This window comes from Drosophila mauritiana, chromosome 2L (genome assembly GCF_004382145.1).
Source record: "Drosophila mauritiana strain mau12 chromosome 2L, ASM438214v1, whole genome shotgun sequence".
Classification (NCBI taxonomy): domain Eukaryota; kingdom Metazoa; phylum Arthropoda; class Insecta; order Diptera; family Drosophilidae; genus Drosophila; species Drosophila mauritiana.
The window spans coordinates 14,371,329-14,389,561 of NC_046667.1; the positions used below are offsets into that span (position 1 = coordinate 14,371,329).

General features: G+C 40.9%; 1 protein-coding gene across 1 annotated transcript; it reads right to left on the reverse strand.

Moving 5' to 3' along the window:
- Window positions 1–8,230: 8,230 nt before the first annotated feature.
- LOC117150810 lies at window positions 8,231–13,641 on the reverse strand. The gene is made up of 5 exons (XM_033317869.1): window positions 12,327–13,641; window positions 12,094–12,239; window positions 11,821–12,034; window positions 10,278–11,587; window positions 8,231–10,096 (listed from the first exon to the last, which is right to left on the reverse strand). Exons 1-5 carry the CDS (start codon window positions 13,639–13,641, stop codon window positions 8,237–8,239), a joined length of 4,845 nt encoding a protein of 1,614 aa, XP_033173760.1. The 3' UTR covers window positions 8,231–8,236.
- Window positions 13,642–18,233: the final 4,592 nt, after the last annotated feature.

Genomic DNA, 18,233 nt, shown 5'->3' on the forward strand with positions numbered 1-18,233 from the left:
AGCCGCAATTTTCAGTGATTTATTTATGCATGAAATGCAAACAAAATCTGAATAATTACCAACAAAAGCTAACTGAACTGACAGTTAGACAGCCAGCCCAAACAAAGCAAGAAATGCGATACGAACCAAAGCGGCGGGACCGATTATGTGCGCTAAGGATAGACAGGACTACAGGCAGCGACTCTTGAGCTGTCAGAAGGCATCTGTGTGGGAATATTATAATATTTGCAATCTGCAAAATGCTGTTTTCCCCGTACTCATATGACGAGAAATGAGCGGGCTGAGACAACAAAGCGGCACCAGTGACATGCTCAAATATGACGGAAGCTGCAGGTCGTTGTTTTGACCATTAAAAGTACTTGATGTGCTTAAAAACGCTTGATAAAATAACTATTATATTCGAAGTAGTAATAATTTGAAATCGTGTGGGTAAATCTTTATGTAAACAATGATTATGAGCGTTCAACCAAAGTTGCTATTCTTCATCAGTTTGAAAGTTATTAACCCTGTTACTTAAATGAACTGCTTAGAAGTATTATTTAAAACCTTTGCCAAATTTTACAATTAATTTAGTTAGTTTCAATTAAACTAAAACACTGAGAAGTGATTTATAATTAGTTAAGTGCGTGACATGAATAACAGCACACTTCATTTCCGGCCAAAGATCATTGTGTTGAACTAGTGGCCGCTGGCAATCTAATAACAAAGTTTGCGCACTTAAACACTTTGGCCTTTTGGCTTCAACTGGATCTGGCCACGCCCTCTTAGGGCTCCGCCCCGAGAAGGAAGTGGGCGGCAGAGGAGGATGAGGAGGAGGGATCCCCCCATTATACCGCCGACTTTCTATGCCTTTGCAGTGCAGCAGTAAAAATGACTGCACACAGCTGTGCTTCATGGCTGCGATGGCGAATCTGGAGGAGGCTGGCGCTACTGCGGCAGTAAGATTTTATTAGCGGTGGTATTAGCAGCGACAGCAAGCCAGAAAGGAGCCCATCCTGCCACTCACACCCACTTTGCCATGGACAGGCATCTACAGTGGTTGGCGTTGCATATTAATGCAGGCATAAAAATATTTACAACTTTTTTATGCAGCAAACAACATTTTTCGCCACCGCTGCCGACGGGCGTTTTGTTTCCTTGGCAAATTTAATATAATTTCTGGTCGTTTAATGAGGGTCATTCAAAAGTGTTCGGCGAGAAAACTTCCATTTTCGCCGAGTAGCCGGCGGGCACAACAAGTGTGCCGGCCATTATGAGTGACCCTCAGTAGGGTGTCGTAAAAATCGCTCAAGAACATTATGCAAAATAAGAGATGCGGCCATAAAATGAAGAGAGTCTGAAGCCCCCGAAGCACTTGAAGTGCGAATTCGGCCCACTGTGCCGATGATTTTCGGAACGGCATTGTGAGCAGTGAACAGTGGAATCCGCATTTTGGAGTCGCCTCCGGTTTTTGTCTTTCGCTTAATCCCTGCGCCGGCTCGCAAATTCCAATGCTGGCTTCTGTCATCCCCAAAAGTTGCTCGGCCCCTCCACAAAAAGGATGCGGGTGTCGTGGCCCATAACCGAAAGGATTATACAAATAAAAATAAAAAATATATATAAAGAAGAGGCCATGGGTGGGTGAGGTGTTATAAATTTGGGACAGCAGGTGAAAACAATTTGGTGCATAAAGTTTTCGCTTAGCAGCTCAGCGCGTTGGCGACCCAAGGACCTCGTGCCAGGATATGGCTCTGACTTCTGTTTTGTGGCCCAATGCGGTTTGACACAAAACAGAGAAAACAAAAAGGGGCCTAAATAACAGAAAATAAAAAATCTCGAAGAAGAAAAACATCAAGTTCAGGAAAAAGGGACGAGCACACACAAAAATTACTGACTTGGCAGGCATATTTCTGTATTTGCAAAGCTACGATTGTCAAAAGGGAAAAAGTGGTATAGAAAGGATAAAGGATGTAGCAATTTTCTGCTGGTATTACTTGTTCATAACCAAAATAGTTATTGCTTAGCAATATAATCAACTCATACTGATTAATATTCAATGTAAAGAGAGAAGCTTGTAGTGAATAATGCGTTATTGAAATTTGTGAAAAACTTTAAAAATGGCAAGAGTAACAGCCTACACTCAAGCATTCTAATCAAAGGAAATATAAAAGAATAATCTGCACCATTACACCGTCATGACAGGAATAAGCTTTCCTGACAATGCCCCTAATGCATTTCCCCTTTTAGGTCCATGGTCAATGCAGCCACTTTAGGTGGCTGAGAAGACCAACCGGCAATGACAGCGATTTCTCATGTTAGACGTGCCTTTTTATGTGGCTCGGAAATTAAAGTAATCATTTTTTATTGCGCGAACAAACAAAGGCATTATACTTTACAGCTCTGGCTAAGAGGGAGAGATGACAAACACAATGCAGAAGGGAGAATGGAGACGACCACAAAATGCACTGAAGGACAATTGAGTGCAGAAATATGGCCAAAAGCCGGAGAGAAACTAGCAAACGGATACGCTGGCCGAACAGGCAAACCAAACTGAAACCATCTAGAAACAACAGCAGCCACTAACAGTGATGTCGAATCTATAGTTTGAAAATAATAATACTCAACTTGTTCAATATATTTAGGCTCATGTCAATGAATTTGCTAGGAAGGCATCGTTTTTTCTATTTTTAAATTTTTATACACGGCTAAAAAACAAATTAAGCTGCGAGCTGCTTTTAAAAAGTTAAGTTTAAAATAATAAAAATCCTTGCCTATAAATATCTAAAATTCTATTCGATTTCCAAGTTCAGACTATATATATTTTACTTTATTCAGGCAATGCAAATTTTATTTTGAAGTGAAATTATTATATTAAAAAATATGCCATTTTTGTTCTTGTATTATTTTGACTAATGAGTGTAATAAAAATGATTGAAAACATTTAGCTTAAGTACAAAAATGGTCAACACTGACCACTAAACGTAACTAGCCAGCGGGAGTGGATGGACTTGGGTTTTGGACTTGGACCCGGATCGTCCAACTACCCACTTCCACCTCCCACATCCCAGATCCCAGCTAACCATTCGCTGCTCGATGCTCGAAGCTCGAAGCTGCAAACTCGGACCTGACACCACTCGACTCGCACCCTCGACGGACCAAGAACAAAGGCTTTGGCAGCTGCGACAATGACAGAAGCGAAAATAAAAATATGTACACTCAAACATACGTAGAGAGTCTGGGGCTGCAGAGCCACCACCCCGCCGCCATTGAGAAAATTGCATTAAAATCTATGGAGTGTGCATAGAAAACGGAGGAGGATGTTCCGCCCAAAAAGGACTGGGAACTGGCCGGGTGGCGCCGGAGTGCCGGAGTGTTGGATAGTTTCAGTTTTTCGGAACTGCGAAATGGCGAATTCGTGAAAAATTAAAGGAAAAAGGATATGACGCCACATTGCAACATGAACGCAAAATTGCAATTTTATTATATTTTAACAATGCACTTCGTTACGTGATTCCCGTCAGGAATTGTCCTCATTCCCACTGCACTCCAAGTAAAGCCAAGAGACAAACTCTTACCTTGTACGCTCCTCCTTCCCTACAGATACACTTTATATATACCTAGATGTATATGTATATAGCGTTGCTTTTTTATTTTGGTGGTTTCCCTGATGGTTTTATGCATGCAATCTGAATGCAGGACAAATTCACAGTTAACAGTCATATTTTATTGAGTTTTTGTGAATCGTAGTCATAAATTCATTTAGATTGTGCATGAGGAAATGCATTTCGCATGCATTTGTTGTAACACAAATGTGCTTTCTGAGATTTATTTCGATTCGAATAAATAAAGACGTGTTGCATAGCGAAAGTATAAGAGAAAGAATAAAGAACAGAGAAAGTCATTGGGAAATAATTGTACTTAAATTATTTTGAGGAATATTTGCTTAAGTGTCGATCAGAACTAAGAAATTATATTTTAAAGAATAAAGTTGTTGTAAGAAAGAGGTTCCTGCATTTAAACATCACTCATGTCTGTTTTTGCCATGACATGGGCTTTGGAAAATTTGTCTGTTTTATTTTTAATGTTTTGTTTACCAAGTAATTTTTCAAAATAGGCTTTGCCAAATGATTGTTGTGTGTTTGCCCTTTAAATGCCAGAACAACTAAAGCCGTAAATAATACGTATTTTCTGTTTCTTATGGTGCTTGCTTTTCATTTGCGCTAGAAAAATATTATTTACACTTTATGATTTCTTTATATAGCACTAATTGCTGCCTTTATTTTATGTTTAACCCCTAAGCTTGGTCTTTGCCTTTGGCAGTAAAATAAAATGCTTAAAATGCGAAGACCTGGAATAAGAATAAGCAAAACAAGATGGAAGGCAAGACAAAGGAAATTAAATGAATGAGATAGAAAACTTGACAAAATGAAAACCATTTTCTTCAGGGGAATATATACAATTAGATTTGCACAGGAAAGCCTCTTCTTTGCGATCATTTGGCTTGAAATTATAAGTGAATTATAATGTAGTATATATTGTCATTACAAATTAAGTAGGTGCAGAAACTGGCTATTAATTGTGATATTTTTTTATTTTGGAAGAGTTAAAAGTTTGACAGCCGTCAGATGCAAATTTCCATCGTGGTCCTTCGCGGCGGATACTCAGACATTCGAGAGTGATCTGCTAAACTCAAATATACACAAAACGCACACACACATCCATCGCACACACACTCGCATGAACGTAGTCAGATAATATAAAAAGTTTTTCCCTTCTACGGATTTATTTTTATGCCTTCTGCCTTAGCATATGCTTGTTTATAGCCTGTGCTGCTTATGCCGCAGTGCTTCCTTTGCTTCTTCTGCTCGTGCTGGTTTTCCTGCTTTTCTTGAGCGTGTAAAGTTTATTTTTGTTACTTATTATTATTATTCTGGCTCTGTTCCTTGCGTTGGTCCTTCTCCATCTTATTATGCGTCAGTATACGTCCGCGTATGTGTGTGTATACATATCTGCGTACTTATTTTTCGTAATTAATTTCGTGCTTCGAAACATCTGCAGCTGGATTTTTACTGCATCCGAAATTACGCATACGCCCCATGTAATGCAGACTTGATGGTTTGCTTTCAGCTACAGCCACAATTTCGCGCAAAACGTAGCTGCAAACGACTTCGTGTTTGGCTTAAAGCCCCCGTTCTGTCACAATAAAAATGCCAATTTGTTAAACAAAATTTAAGGCTGCAAAGGAATATTTGCCAACTAGGCAAGTCAGCCAGCACAGACTTGAAGGGAGGGAGAGAAAGTTTAGGGCAAGGGTACACAATTGACACAACGAATTCTTGCAAATTTTATAGGCAAAATACCGTCAACGGAACTCCACTGCACCACACGGCGTATGTGCAATGTGGCGCTGAGAGCGTTGGTGGATTGGGAATTGGAAGTTAGAAAACCGGGAATACCGCAGACGACGACTTAGGCGAAGTACCACATGAACAGATGAGTTCATCTTGGGGCATATGACATAAGTTCACTTGTTTTGTGACATTGTTAGAAAATAATTTAAAATGCATTTAAATTATTTAGTTAAGGCTTAAATACATGACCAAAACACAAAAGCAAAATAGAAAATCTGTAAAGTTTACCTGACAAAAGAGTATTCTTTAGTTATCAGTTAGTTAGTTAAATTTACGTATTTAAATCAGTTGGAATAATGATGATGTATTTTATAAAAGTATTATAAATGTTTTCTTAAAAATAATATCTAATAATCTAATCAAGAGCCCATCTGACAGTCACTCAATCAAAATTTGCATGGCTCTTACATTTTTTTCCGACTGCATTTGCCTATGAGCCACTGCAGTGTCGCGTCGTTGCAGCGTAAACAAACCGGTGGGAAAATATGTGGTGGCAAAGCGAATATACGGCTGAAGGGAAAATGCCACCGATATACATATATATTTACAGACGGTTTTCCTCGAGGGAAAGCTGGAGTTGCTGCAGCACCTTAGCCAAACTTTGCCTTAAATGGAAATTTTTGCTGTTTGCCCCGAGCGCAAATCTTTTTGAGCTTGAGTCCCCAGCTCCCAAGCTGTGAGCATAAGCTGAAATATGTCGGCCAAAAGCGAGTGAGTGCAGCAAATCAGAAGGAAATTTGCCAATGCCAAGCGGCAACAATTTTCAGGATAACTAATCCACTCACACACTTCACACTTCAATTTCCGCACGGTTTTCTTACCTGTCTCTCATGGTGGGGAGAAAATTCGAAGTTGTTTGTTATTGCCGCTCGTTATTGTTGCCATGTTCCATGTCGTTTTCCATTTCGATTGTGTCACTAACATGTTGCGCCTCCACGGGCCAAAGGGGGCGGCAGGCGGTTACTGTGGGCGGGGGCGTGGCAGCGGCCAATGATTTGAGGAGTGCGCCCAGGCAATTTCACAACGGGCACGTATGCAAACAGTGGCCAAAAAGTGGGCGTTGTTATGCCAGGGCCCCGAAATGGGAATGTGCCAAACTGTCGGCTGCAATTTTGTCGGCTGGTGGCTTCAGAAAAACGCATAAACAGAAAAAGCACGTAAGAACGTTGCTAGATTTCTTCGACTTTGGTTTACCCACTATTTTAATCATATTATGTTTATCAAAGATTAAAACCTCGAATATACCACTTTCTAAGCTGCCTAATATTAGTTAGAAAGATGACATCAAAGCTTATTGGCATATGCTTTACAATTTATAAACTAAGAGATGCTAGTTTTAAGAATAAATTACTTTGAAACATACACATACTTATAAATAATAAATAAATGTAAGCCCTAATATGTAATTGCTATTGAGATAAAGTTTGAAAATTCTTTCAGGTATGAAAGTTAATATATCATTTGCCTGCGCCAAGTATACCCTCACTTTTAGAATTGCAGTAGTGGGTACCTAGGCAGTAGCCCGAAGGACTACGATATGACAAATTCAGCTGCGTATGTCGTCTCCTTGGGCTTATGGCTGAGTGAAGAGAATAATGGCCGTGCCCTCAGTACAATTTCCGTTGCATCCTCTGTGCGACATTCGAACAAAGAGGAAAAAATCGCTCCGTGCGAAATGGGAGGCAGATGTGCAAATCCATGCCTAACTACAAGGTAAGCAGAAATCGGAACTGGTTGCAGATTGAGCTGTTGCCAAAATTTCCGAGATCCACGACTAGCTTACAGCCTGAAGGGCGAATACTGAAGTGCCAGATGGAAATGCATCAGAATTGCGACCAGATTTGGAACGCCGTCAATCATCAGGGGAATTGGAAATCATTTATGCTTAGAGCTGTTTTAAAGATTCTTTCTTTTAGGCACTGTCAGCAAATGTTTGGTTATTAAATACGTTTCGCAAGTAATTGAATAACTCGACAAAGAATATTTTATTTGGGTATTGTAAATTATTCTCCAAGAGACAAACTATTCAAGACCCAAGCCAACCCAACTTAACACATTTATAATGCCCAGTAACGTTATGAAAATGCATTTTTCGACTGTCCCCACGACAATGAGAAACGAGAACAACAGCAGCGAAGAAAAAAAACTCCCCCGACTTCTGGCATAAAATATCACACGTTGGAAACGTTTTTCGCAGCATTTGTGTGGCATTTAATTAAATGCATTTTTATTTTATTTTTTTTAATTTCACCCAACGTCACATAAAATATGCGAACAAAAAAATAGGTGTGGACCACAAGAAACAGGTGTGAAGGAGAGACAGTGCAAAAAGGTGTTAATGGTGACTATGAAATTCCATTTGCATACACTCTCAAGTTACAAAAAATAATAAACGAAAAGCATAGTTTCTAAAAAAAAAGCGATAATTTTTAATGCAATTTTACCTTTTTATACGTGTGTGTGTGAGTGTATGTGTGTCTGTATTTTTTGCCCCTTTCGGCTAAGTAATGGTAATTAGGCGTGGAAAAATCCATTAGCCCAAGCCCGGTCGGAAACAGTTGCCAGAACATAAGGCGGAGCCCTTCGAGTGCTAATTTGAATTATTTAAATTTCAAAATTGCCATCAAGTGCTCCACACGTTATACTTAAAATGGAAATATAGAAATCGAACAATAAATATATAGTTTTAAAACTGATAGAGGCGCTTTTGATAGATATTAAAAAATATATACAACATTTAAAATTAGTTCATAGTTTGCCGACTGTGTGAATGCCTAATAATATACAATATGTTTCATTTAGTTTATTTATTAATATGAACATTTAATAAAGTACTTGCTTCCTTACTATGTGTGTGGCCACAACCAACGTAAAATGACGACTTCAAATAACACATGAACACTTAAACCAATTAGAAAAGCGAAAAATCCCAGCATAACCACCAAGTGAACTTGGAGGGAATTATCAATATTTTGCCTGGTCTCTTCCTGAATGGAATACACCGTGTGCTTTCCGAAGTACAAGGTTACAAACGCCAATGTGATAGCAGTTTTGCAGATCCACACGCAAGTGCGTTCGAACTGATTCATGATGATGCCCCCAACCTTACTTTGCGAGGGTCCGGTTATTGCATTGATCAAATACCAACTGAAATACAGCTGCTCTGCTCGACTCCGGAACCGCTTGCACCACGTGTACTTCGGATATCTACGATAGTTGCCATATGTGAAGTACTTGGATCGCATAAAGTGAATGTGACTCCGGTCAATCCAGCTCTCAACCAGAAACAGCTGCTGAACTTTGAGCTTTAGATCCACCACTGTTATGGAGCGACAGTACCACGATGGATACCGACCATTGGGAACGAGACGCAATGCCAAACGGGTTGGTATATAGATGTGTCCACGGGGAACCGTTATCTTAATGGTGCTGTTCCTGAGCAATTTCGGATGTCCGGGATCCTGAGTGATTTGGTACGATGTTTGCTGACGATGCGGCGACTTAAGGTAAAACTTTACGTTTGATGTAGTTCCGGCGAACTCCTGACCACCAGTCACAATCACGAGTAGAATCTCCGAACCACCAATAAACGATTGATCCGACTTTCCCACTGACGACGCATCGCATTGCAATCGAAATTCCGGATTCTTCAGATAGGCGGAAACAATGTTGAGGTGCAAGAGAAACTTGAAGATGAGCAGCAGAAAAAGCAGAGCGAAAAAAATAATTAGGATCATATTGAACGTAAATATGGGTACGGGTATGTGCTCGACAAACAATTCCGTTGAAATCGGAAAAATACGAGAGGATAGGGCTCCTAAGGTATAGCAGGTGCACTGAACAGATGACCCGCGACTGTGCTCAAAGGAGGTGGTGCAATGTTCCTCGCTCCAGCCGGGATCCAATGAACGGTTCTTCCAGATGTTGCACTGGTATATTTCCAAAAGTATCGAGTAGTTCAGACGTTCCATCTCGTCCACTATATCCTCATTATCATAGTCAATGTAGTCCGCATATTTTCTCACCTCTGGTGTCTCCGAGCCACCGTGCGTCTTGTTCCCCTTCTTCCTTCCACGCGGACTTAACCGATCTTTTCCGCTTTTATATCGAATTTCACCCGGCTTGTGTATGGCCACGTATGCCGGGCTCCGTTCACAGGAGTTGGCCATCCAAATGCGTTTACCCTGCATATCAGGGGTTATCCGACAAGCGTGCTGCCTTATCTGACCGAGCGTTGGCCATCTGTGCAATCGCATCTTAATGTACATTAGCTGCGAACAATTCACGATTCGCACTGCCAACATGGCCTTGTGGTTTAGCATTACACTGTAAATGTGGACTTCCGTACTATTCTGGATACTATTGTTGGTCATGTACTGATTGAAGGACTCGTCGTTGAAATGCGTGATATTCGTCTTGTATACTAGAGGATTAGTCAGCTGGAACTCCTTGGCGGATCTAAAAAATTTAACGGGACTGTAGGCGTGAATGATAAGAACACTGGTCTTCGAAGGGAATGGATCTGGATACCACCAGTAGATATTGTGGAAGTTCTGCTGCGAGATGATCTGTAGCAGAATAGAGCTATGGTTCAGTCTGCGTTGCAGTTCATGGAGCAGCTTTGCCGATAATTTGATAACGTGTATTTTGTCGATTGTCTTCAGCTGCATGTCCTTGGTGTTCTGTGTCACCTCAGTCACATTAATCTGGTTGTAAACATGCAAAAAATTCAGAAAATGTTATCAATAAAATATTGTATCAATAAGCAACGTGAAAACGGCGTTTCGTATTCTTAAATATAGTTCGCAAATATAAAATAATAATTATAATATATATCTTGTGATATAACAATTTTTATGATGCATTATTATTAATTTTTCGAATTACCTGATACGCAATGCCGCTCTGGAGAATTGTTAATGCGTCATCATACGGATGATGTCTTTGAGTGGCTATGACGCCGAGGAAGTAAATGCACCTGTACAGGAACCATGTACTCATCAGCCAGCTATTGATGCGCACCAAAATGAGTGGATCAAACTTAATGACGAACGGCTTCTCCAAATCGATTCTCTGTAAATTCATGCACGCGGGGTTATGTAGACTACACATGGCGTTTGAATGGCTTTCGGTTTTTTCCCCTAAAATGGACATAAAGAACATATGCATGGCCGACAACGAATAGTAGCCCTCCCGATGAAGCCATTCGTGCTCCTGAACGATCTCCGAGAAGCTGTCGCCCAAGTGGCTAAACATTTCTGCCATGACGGTGGCTCCACGAAAATCGACTGGATGCAGCCTTATCAGCATGTGAGAGCTCAGTGTGGTTATCTGCTCCATCTGCGAGCCCGTTGAGGCGACTAAGCCAGTCAGATACGAGTAGAATTCATCTCCATCGAGTGACGTATCTATAAAAGTGGTGGCAGCTATCCCCATTATATAGGCCCTATTCCAATGACCTCGCTTAAAGAAATTTGGCAAATATTTCATTACTTCTTGTAGCCCCGTTAGCATGCTTTTATCTATCGCCAATACTTTCAATCCTACTCTTTTTTCGACGCACATGTCAATGGCATCACATATCGAAATATGGATAGTCTCTGAAGCGGGTAAGGTGAGCACAATCCTTGAGTATGGCACATTAGAGGCCACAACTGCATATGACACCATATAGCGATAGGTTATTGGCGGGAAAGGCGACTCAAATCCGGCGCAATCGATATCGAACATTGTGAAGCCCTCGACGCCCAAAAAAGGTTTTATTGTGCAACTACCATTTTGAGGGCCATTGTTCCGGCGCAGCGTGTAGTACGCATCTGCCCACCGTTGGCCCTTTACCCACACTCTTAGACGGATCTGAACAAGGGGCTCTTCAGTGTGGAGAATCAGATATTTATCAGAGGATTCCAGAGTGGGCTGTGATTCTGTGTCCAACAACCACCACTGATACCGTTTCACCATACCCGGACAGTCATCGCATTTCGAGATCAGGTGTATGCTGTCCAACGGCGCATAAACACCAAGATCGCAATTACGACGGCAAAGGATTTGGGGCGTGAAAGATGTTTTGGCGACGCCCTTTACTGTTTGGGTTGCGGTCATTCGATTCCGCGGATCGGTGCGTGAGATAACCGTCAAACTGAAGTCGTAAACGGCATCCTCCTTAAGAGCATATGGGGGTAATCTCAACTTGGGGCCTATAAAAAAAAATTTGATATACCCTAAAGTATGTAATGGCTTATTTATGTACGTGTATCATATTTGACAGAGTAAAATATTGCATTTTTATCAAGATAATTGAGCATTTTAAAAATCTAACGCATTTAGCTAGTTCTATTTTACCCAACATTTTAATATCTGTTAATAGTATTTCCAACGCACTTTTCAATGTCGCCGCTATTACAAATCTAGTTTTGTTCATCATACTCACTCTTGGACATATACTTTTTGCAATAATTGTTTAATGGATCGTCTAAACTGATACAAGACCACAAGAAGCGCTTAGAGTTTGTAGATTCCCTTATTTTCAACCTGTCTTTGGAGCTGGACCCGTCGATAAAAATGGGTTTTCTGACATCGACCAGACGTCGCTCATTGCCTTTGATAATGGGTTCGATTGGGGGCGGGGAGTACTTCATATAGCACTGAAATAAAGTTTAAACCCTGAGGGGTTATACATTTCTTCTAGACTTGGTCCACTCACACGAGCTACCGTAGTTACGCCGTTTATCACAGCTTTACCTCGCAACAAAAAGACTTTCCGCCTATCCGGTTCGGTTAGGATATGCACCTTGTAGGGCAGTAGCTTCACCACCAGTCCTGTGGAATTTTTTATGCGAGCAATAATTTCTGCGGTTAGAATATATCAAAATTTATCCAATTGTTTTACCATCGATATTAAAAAAAAATGAATAGAATACATAATATAAAACTTACTTTTCTCTGTGATATCACATAATTGCCATGTGATTGTATCATACTCCACGGTGGAGCATGCGTCGCTAATTGACGCAAAAAATTCTAGATGACCGATGGGGGAGAAATATACTGGCTTTTCCGGATTTTTGCAAAATTCTAACTCCAAAGCAGGTAGGCAGTATACATTTGGTGGTTTGCGTACTTTAATTTTGAAACGCACCACTTGTGCCAATAGCTTTCGTCTGTCGTTCAAAGGACTTACTTTAGCCATAATGTATTTATGTTTCGTATTGTAGAATCGAGCCGTACATCGATGGAAATAACAACGATTGTATGCGATTCGCTTACTTCTTATGCCCCATTTTCGCATTAACTTTCGCAGATTCTTGGTGTATTTCCAATCCGTATATATCTCATCAATTAAGTAATCATCGGTATCTAGAGTCAGGTTGACAGCAAAGTTTTTCTTTCCCAGGCTCGGCATAGTTGTGAAAACTGAATACTCTTGTCCATAAACTGGATTGCGGTTCATGTATAGGTACACCTTAAATGGACCTTTCCGGCTCATCATTTCAGTTCTAAAGTTCTGGCCAAGTAATTGTTGGTTTTTTACAGAACTTGTGCTACCATTAACATCTGGTACAAGGCAAGGTACTGTAAAATTATAATCATAGACAGTTTGATTTTGATACTCTGGGGAGCTGTAATTTATGCAGGTTGAGCTTTGATTATAGATGGGATACTCATCAACTAGGGGGAATTCAGTTGAGACATTTGGATTTTGGGAGTTGCTTCCTTCGATTTCGTTTTCATATGTTTGGTTTTCGTAACCATAACTTATTTCGGTATTGACTGGACTCCATGAATAATCTTCATCATTAAAGAGGTGAGTTGAGTTCTCACCTGGTTCTTGCTCTGAAATATTCGTATAAATACGTGCAGTATCTTCCAAACCAAACTTTTCACTTGGCATAGTGGGAAATGCCTTAGCAGTCGTATTATATTCCTCAAAGGTAGAAAAGTCGTAGCTTTGATTAAGAAGGGGATCCCACAATCTCTCAATTCTTCTCTCCTCATCTTCGGGAATCGTTCGACGTATTACCTTTCGACGGTTTCGATTTAACATTTTACTAAATCTAGTACGTTCTCTAAAAGAGATTTTCCCAGAATCAGCACTTCTCCACGGATGGGCAGTAAGTCCGCCTTCAGGGCTCTCTGTCGAACGATTGTAAGCCTCCAGAAATGTGCCATCCAATAAGGACATTAATGGGGTTCCATTGTTTTCCATGATCAACACCAGCGATATCGATATGGTCATGAAGTACAGGAACATATCATAGTTTACACAATCGTATCGAAAAATATTTAACTTTTTGCTTAATTTCCTCCATTTTCGATTAAATTTTGACTCAAGAAGCAAGGTAAGAACTGTCTGCTGACGTGGTTTGGTAATTTCAGCGGACCAGCTCTTTCATTTTTTTAATTGCATAATACTCGAACTGGGAATGTGTGGTTGACAGGCGACATGACATTTTACCGCAGAAAATGTTCGTATATCTTGTTGGATTTTTAATTTTTTTTCATCACTGCCCTCTTGTTTGCCTTTTTCCTGTTCCTGCTGTTGTTGTTGTTCTTGTCGTGTCGCTGCCTACATAATTGTTTTAATTAATTGCGAATTGTGCATGCAAAAAGCATAAAGTGCACTTCAAATGTGTGAAAAGGAACAAAAGCGTAAAAGGCTTTTCTGCACAGCTGGTAATTTATTGACCACAATAGCATCCAGAATCGGCGTCATCAACAAGAGCGATTACCAGAACACGGCTTAACCCCAACTTCAAATCCAAGCTCATCCGCTTTCTCATTCCAATTTCCATTTGCACAGTCCATATAAATCAAATGAAATTAACTGAGAGTGAGCGAGTGCAGGAAAAAGCAGCAAATAGAGTGTTGAATTTTTATAAACCACAAAAGCAACGAGCATTGACAATAGACAATCATACTTTATTTACTATAAACTTCGCACATGCATAGTGTTTTTTATGCGAGGAGGAGTGGCCAGGAAGCTGTTCCAAGACAGGGCGACAATTTCTTAAATTGTTCGAACAAATGAGAATGGAATAGAAGTAATGGAAGCCAAGGAGAAACCCATTTACAGGCGAGCGCACGTCGCATAAAAAATAAGGCACCGAGAAAAAGTGGAAACTGATTTCACTTCCTCTAAAAGCTTTACAGATACTCTACCCCGAAAATTGTCCTCATAGAGTCTTGGGAGAAGTTCAAGTTGTGACTTAACCCTTATCCATTGCGTTTAATTTTTAGCTTTCGGACCATAAACAAGTAAGTCTTATAAATAATATTTTGATATAGGTTAGGCTATGTTTGAGCTTTATGCTTTCAAACAATTAAAATATATTTCAATATTTAAGTTTTATTAAATACATTTTTTGACTTGTCTCAATTATTGGCCGTCCCTTTGGCCGTGTGTACCATACCCCAAAAAGAGTATAAAAACTTTAACAGTAAAGAAAAAAAAGCAAAAATGAAAGAATGGAGCATTTTACGATTTAGCATGTGCGGACCAACTGTGGGTCGGGTGGTTTGGGGCCTGATGAACCGGCGGACGGACGGATTCACATACGGACGGAGCGGAGCGCCAGTGGAGGACCGCCAAGTTCAGCACTTTGGCGCGTCAAGTGCTTTTCATTTTCCGAGCACGTCGCCGCGTCATAAAACAAAAACGCATGAAGCGCAACGGAGAAGACGATGCGGGGAGTTCGGGCACGTTTAGCATATATATTTTCACACTTGCAATCATACTTTAAGCAGAAAAGTACGCTCTCACATACGGCCAAGTTTTTACGGTAGAGATGGAATCTTAAAAAAATAACTCAAGAAAACGGATATCTTCAAAACAGCATAAGCTCGAAGAAATAAATACATCGTTAAATTTACACTTCTGTTAAACGAAGAACTTTAATTTATTAATTTTAAGTTGAGCCCTAACACAATGAGTAGGAGTATCTCAATCAAAAACCACAGATTCTGCATTCATCTGCGAAATAGGATTGAGATGCATTTTATATGATATTTTTTCCCTATATCCTGGCTTGTATAAATCGAAATTCCCTGGACTGAATAGTTCCTTCTATGCCATCCCTAAGTGTTACACACTCATGACTCTGACACCCAGTTTGGTGTCGGGTCGGGACTTTCCCGTATCTTCATTTTCATTCGCAGCCAAAAGCCGTGCCATAAAAGTGCGTCGGGATTGTCGACAAACTTTTGCTTTCTTTACTTGCTCTTTTTTTACCCTTGTTTGCCATCGTGGGTGTGATGATAATAATTTCAAGAGGCACATCGACGGGGGCGTTTATCTGCTTTTTTTTTCCACGGCGGCGACTCTCTACGACTGCGGCTTTCGGGTTGGCTTTAATTAAAATGTCATAGACCCCGTTGGCGCATCTTAATTACCGAAAATGATAAAATTTCATAAATAATGTGCTTTGCTGATAAATTAATATTAATGCGAGCGGTCTGGCAGGCTGGCTGAAAAGTGTCTCGCAGTCGTCTAATAGATGTCAACTCTGATATCTGCTCATTTGAAGGTCTGACATTATTAACTGAATCGACTTATCACTTGTCGTCGAGAAGGGTTCGGTATGAAGGAGGTCCTGGTGTATTTGACATTAAAAGGATTTCGCTAGATGTGCCATGATTTCTGACACTAATGACGAATAATGTTATCTAAATTATGTAGATTAAATATTCGAAATGCGAAATAGTTGCGACGCGTGTCATTATTTTCCTCAGTCAAAGTTCAAAGCGCTGTGCCACTCGTCATCCTCATCGTCCCATTTTCCCCTTCTCGTTATTGCCATCGCCGTATTGGCATGGAATGCTTAATGGATCTGAAAGCAGCGTGAAACCATTCTGCAATCCTTTTTGTGCCCATTACCCTGCCAGCAGCTCATCCACTCCATCCATCACTTGGCTGAAAACTCTTTATGCTCACAAACTTTCCAGCTGAAGCATTTTCGATGGCCCCGGGGGGATGGAGCTCGGTTTGTTTTAGACCGGAGTGGTTCCGGCGGTGACGTCTGTTTCGGCCACGTTGGCAACTTTGCATGCGGTTTGTCTCCGGTCCAAAGTTCTCGGACCCTGCACCCTTTAATGATCCATGCCGCAAATGAATTGCAGTCCAGTTGCAATTGCTGCACTTGATTTGCGGTGCGACTTAATGGTTAACAATTATCTGGTGGCCTTCTGCGGGCAGGAGTTCCCTGTTCCTGAAGTTGACACTAAGTGTGCGGCAGTTGGCACATTGACCAGCTTTAACGGAGTCTTCAAAGTACCCAAATTTAAGCAAACTAAGGTCCTAGGGGTTCTGATTTATATGCATTAGACTTTATGTGATAACGAATATTATCTAAAGACGTCTCTTTGAACATAGTCCTATTTAGATAAAATTCATAGAAATGTAATTACAGCCTTTTCTTATAAATGAACATAGGACTTAACCGGTGATTGACGGACATCCACCCGCAACTAAACCACAAAAATGTGTCAGCGACAATTACAAGAATCCGAAACTGTCGCACACCGGCACTTGGCCACGCCCCCCACATCCGGAGACGCATCCGTAGTCCCATCCGTTGCCCCATCCGTACACCCAACTCCAGGCTGCACAATATCAATTATCGGGCTTCAAGTGTCGCTCAAGTGTCACGTCAAACACCAACACAAAATACGAGCAAAGAGCATCGAGCATCCAGCATTGAGTATCTAGCATCGGGAGACCCGCGAGCACACATGACAATCCAGTTTCCGCCCCGAGCATCCTGGCTGCACTTTGCAACCCATCCGCGCCCCCGAACCCATCAGGACATGCTCCTTTAACGCCTCCCCCAAAACGTGTATGTAAGTAACATTTTGCGCTTTTGACTTTGATTGATTACAAAAGCAATTGAGCATATCGTCACGCTGGGGGGAGCGAAAAAAAAAATCTGAAATCGAGCAAAGCACAGCAAACGAATTAACATAAATAAAAGAGGCCAAGGAACGAATTTTCATTGACGGCTTCCGACAAAAGGAAAATCGTAGCGCAATTAGAAGTATCCATCTTTCGTTTTCCACCTACCAATTCTAACGAGCAATGCCTTCTAATTTTCATCAGGGCCTCTGATTTTCCAAATCGCTTATGGCTGCGAGATTTCGGTGAAGCTTCTCAGACAGGCTTGCCATTAATTAGCACAATTGAAGCGGGCTTAACGACACCCTTTGCAAGGCTAATGAAAATAAAATTTCAATTACGTTTAATTGATAAACTAATCAACAAAGGTCGACAGGCCATGATTGATGGGGTTTTCCCGTTCTCTTCCTTAAATTTTCGTAGAAGTACATATTTCGTCCGCAACTAAATAGGGCTTTCAAGCCTTTTGACGCTGCTCGGAAGTTTGGAACTTTAAAAAAAACAACGCCTTTGTAGCTTTACTCTTGGGCATGACCAATTTATTCTTAGTTTTTTAAAAATTTCTTTTATGTTTTTACTGCTAAGATCCGTCAGCCACCAGGATATTGTATAGAATCCGATCTATTCCATCAGACCGACTTAAACAGGACACCTTTTAAAGCAGCAGTCTCGAATAAAAACCAATGTGGAGCACTTAGAAGACTGCTTTGGCATTAGAAAGCGTACGGAGCATACGTGTGAAGCGGTGCCTTGATGTGCGGCCGTTGCAGCAGTTTGCCTTTTGCTTTACTTTTAATTACCAACTCAAATTACACGGCCAGGCAGACAGACAGACTAACAGACAAAGGCGGAACAGCTGTTTGGCTTGTTCTTGCCAAGGGACAGCCGGCGGAGAACCGCTGCAGAACCGTATCGCAATCGCAGAACTTGCCCCAGTCCAAAGGCAACCGCAGAGC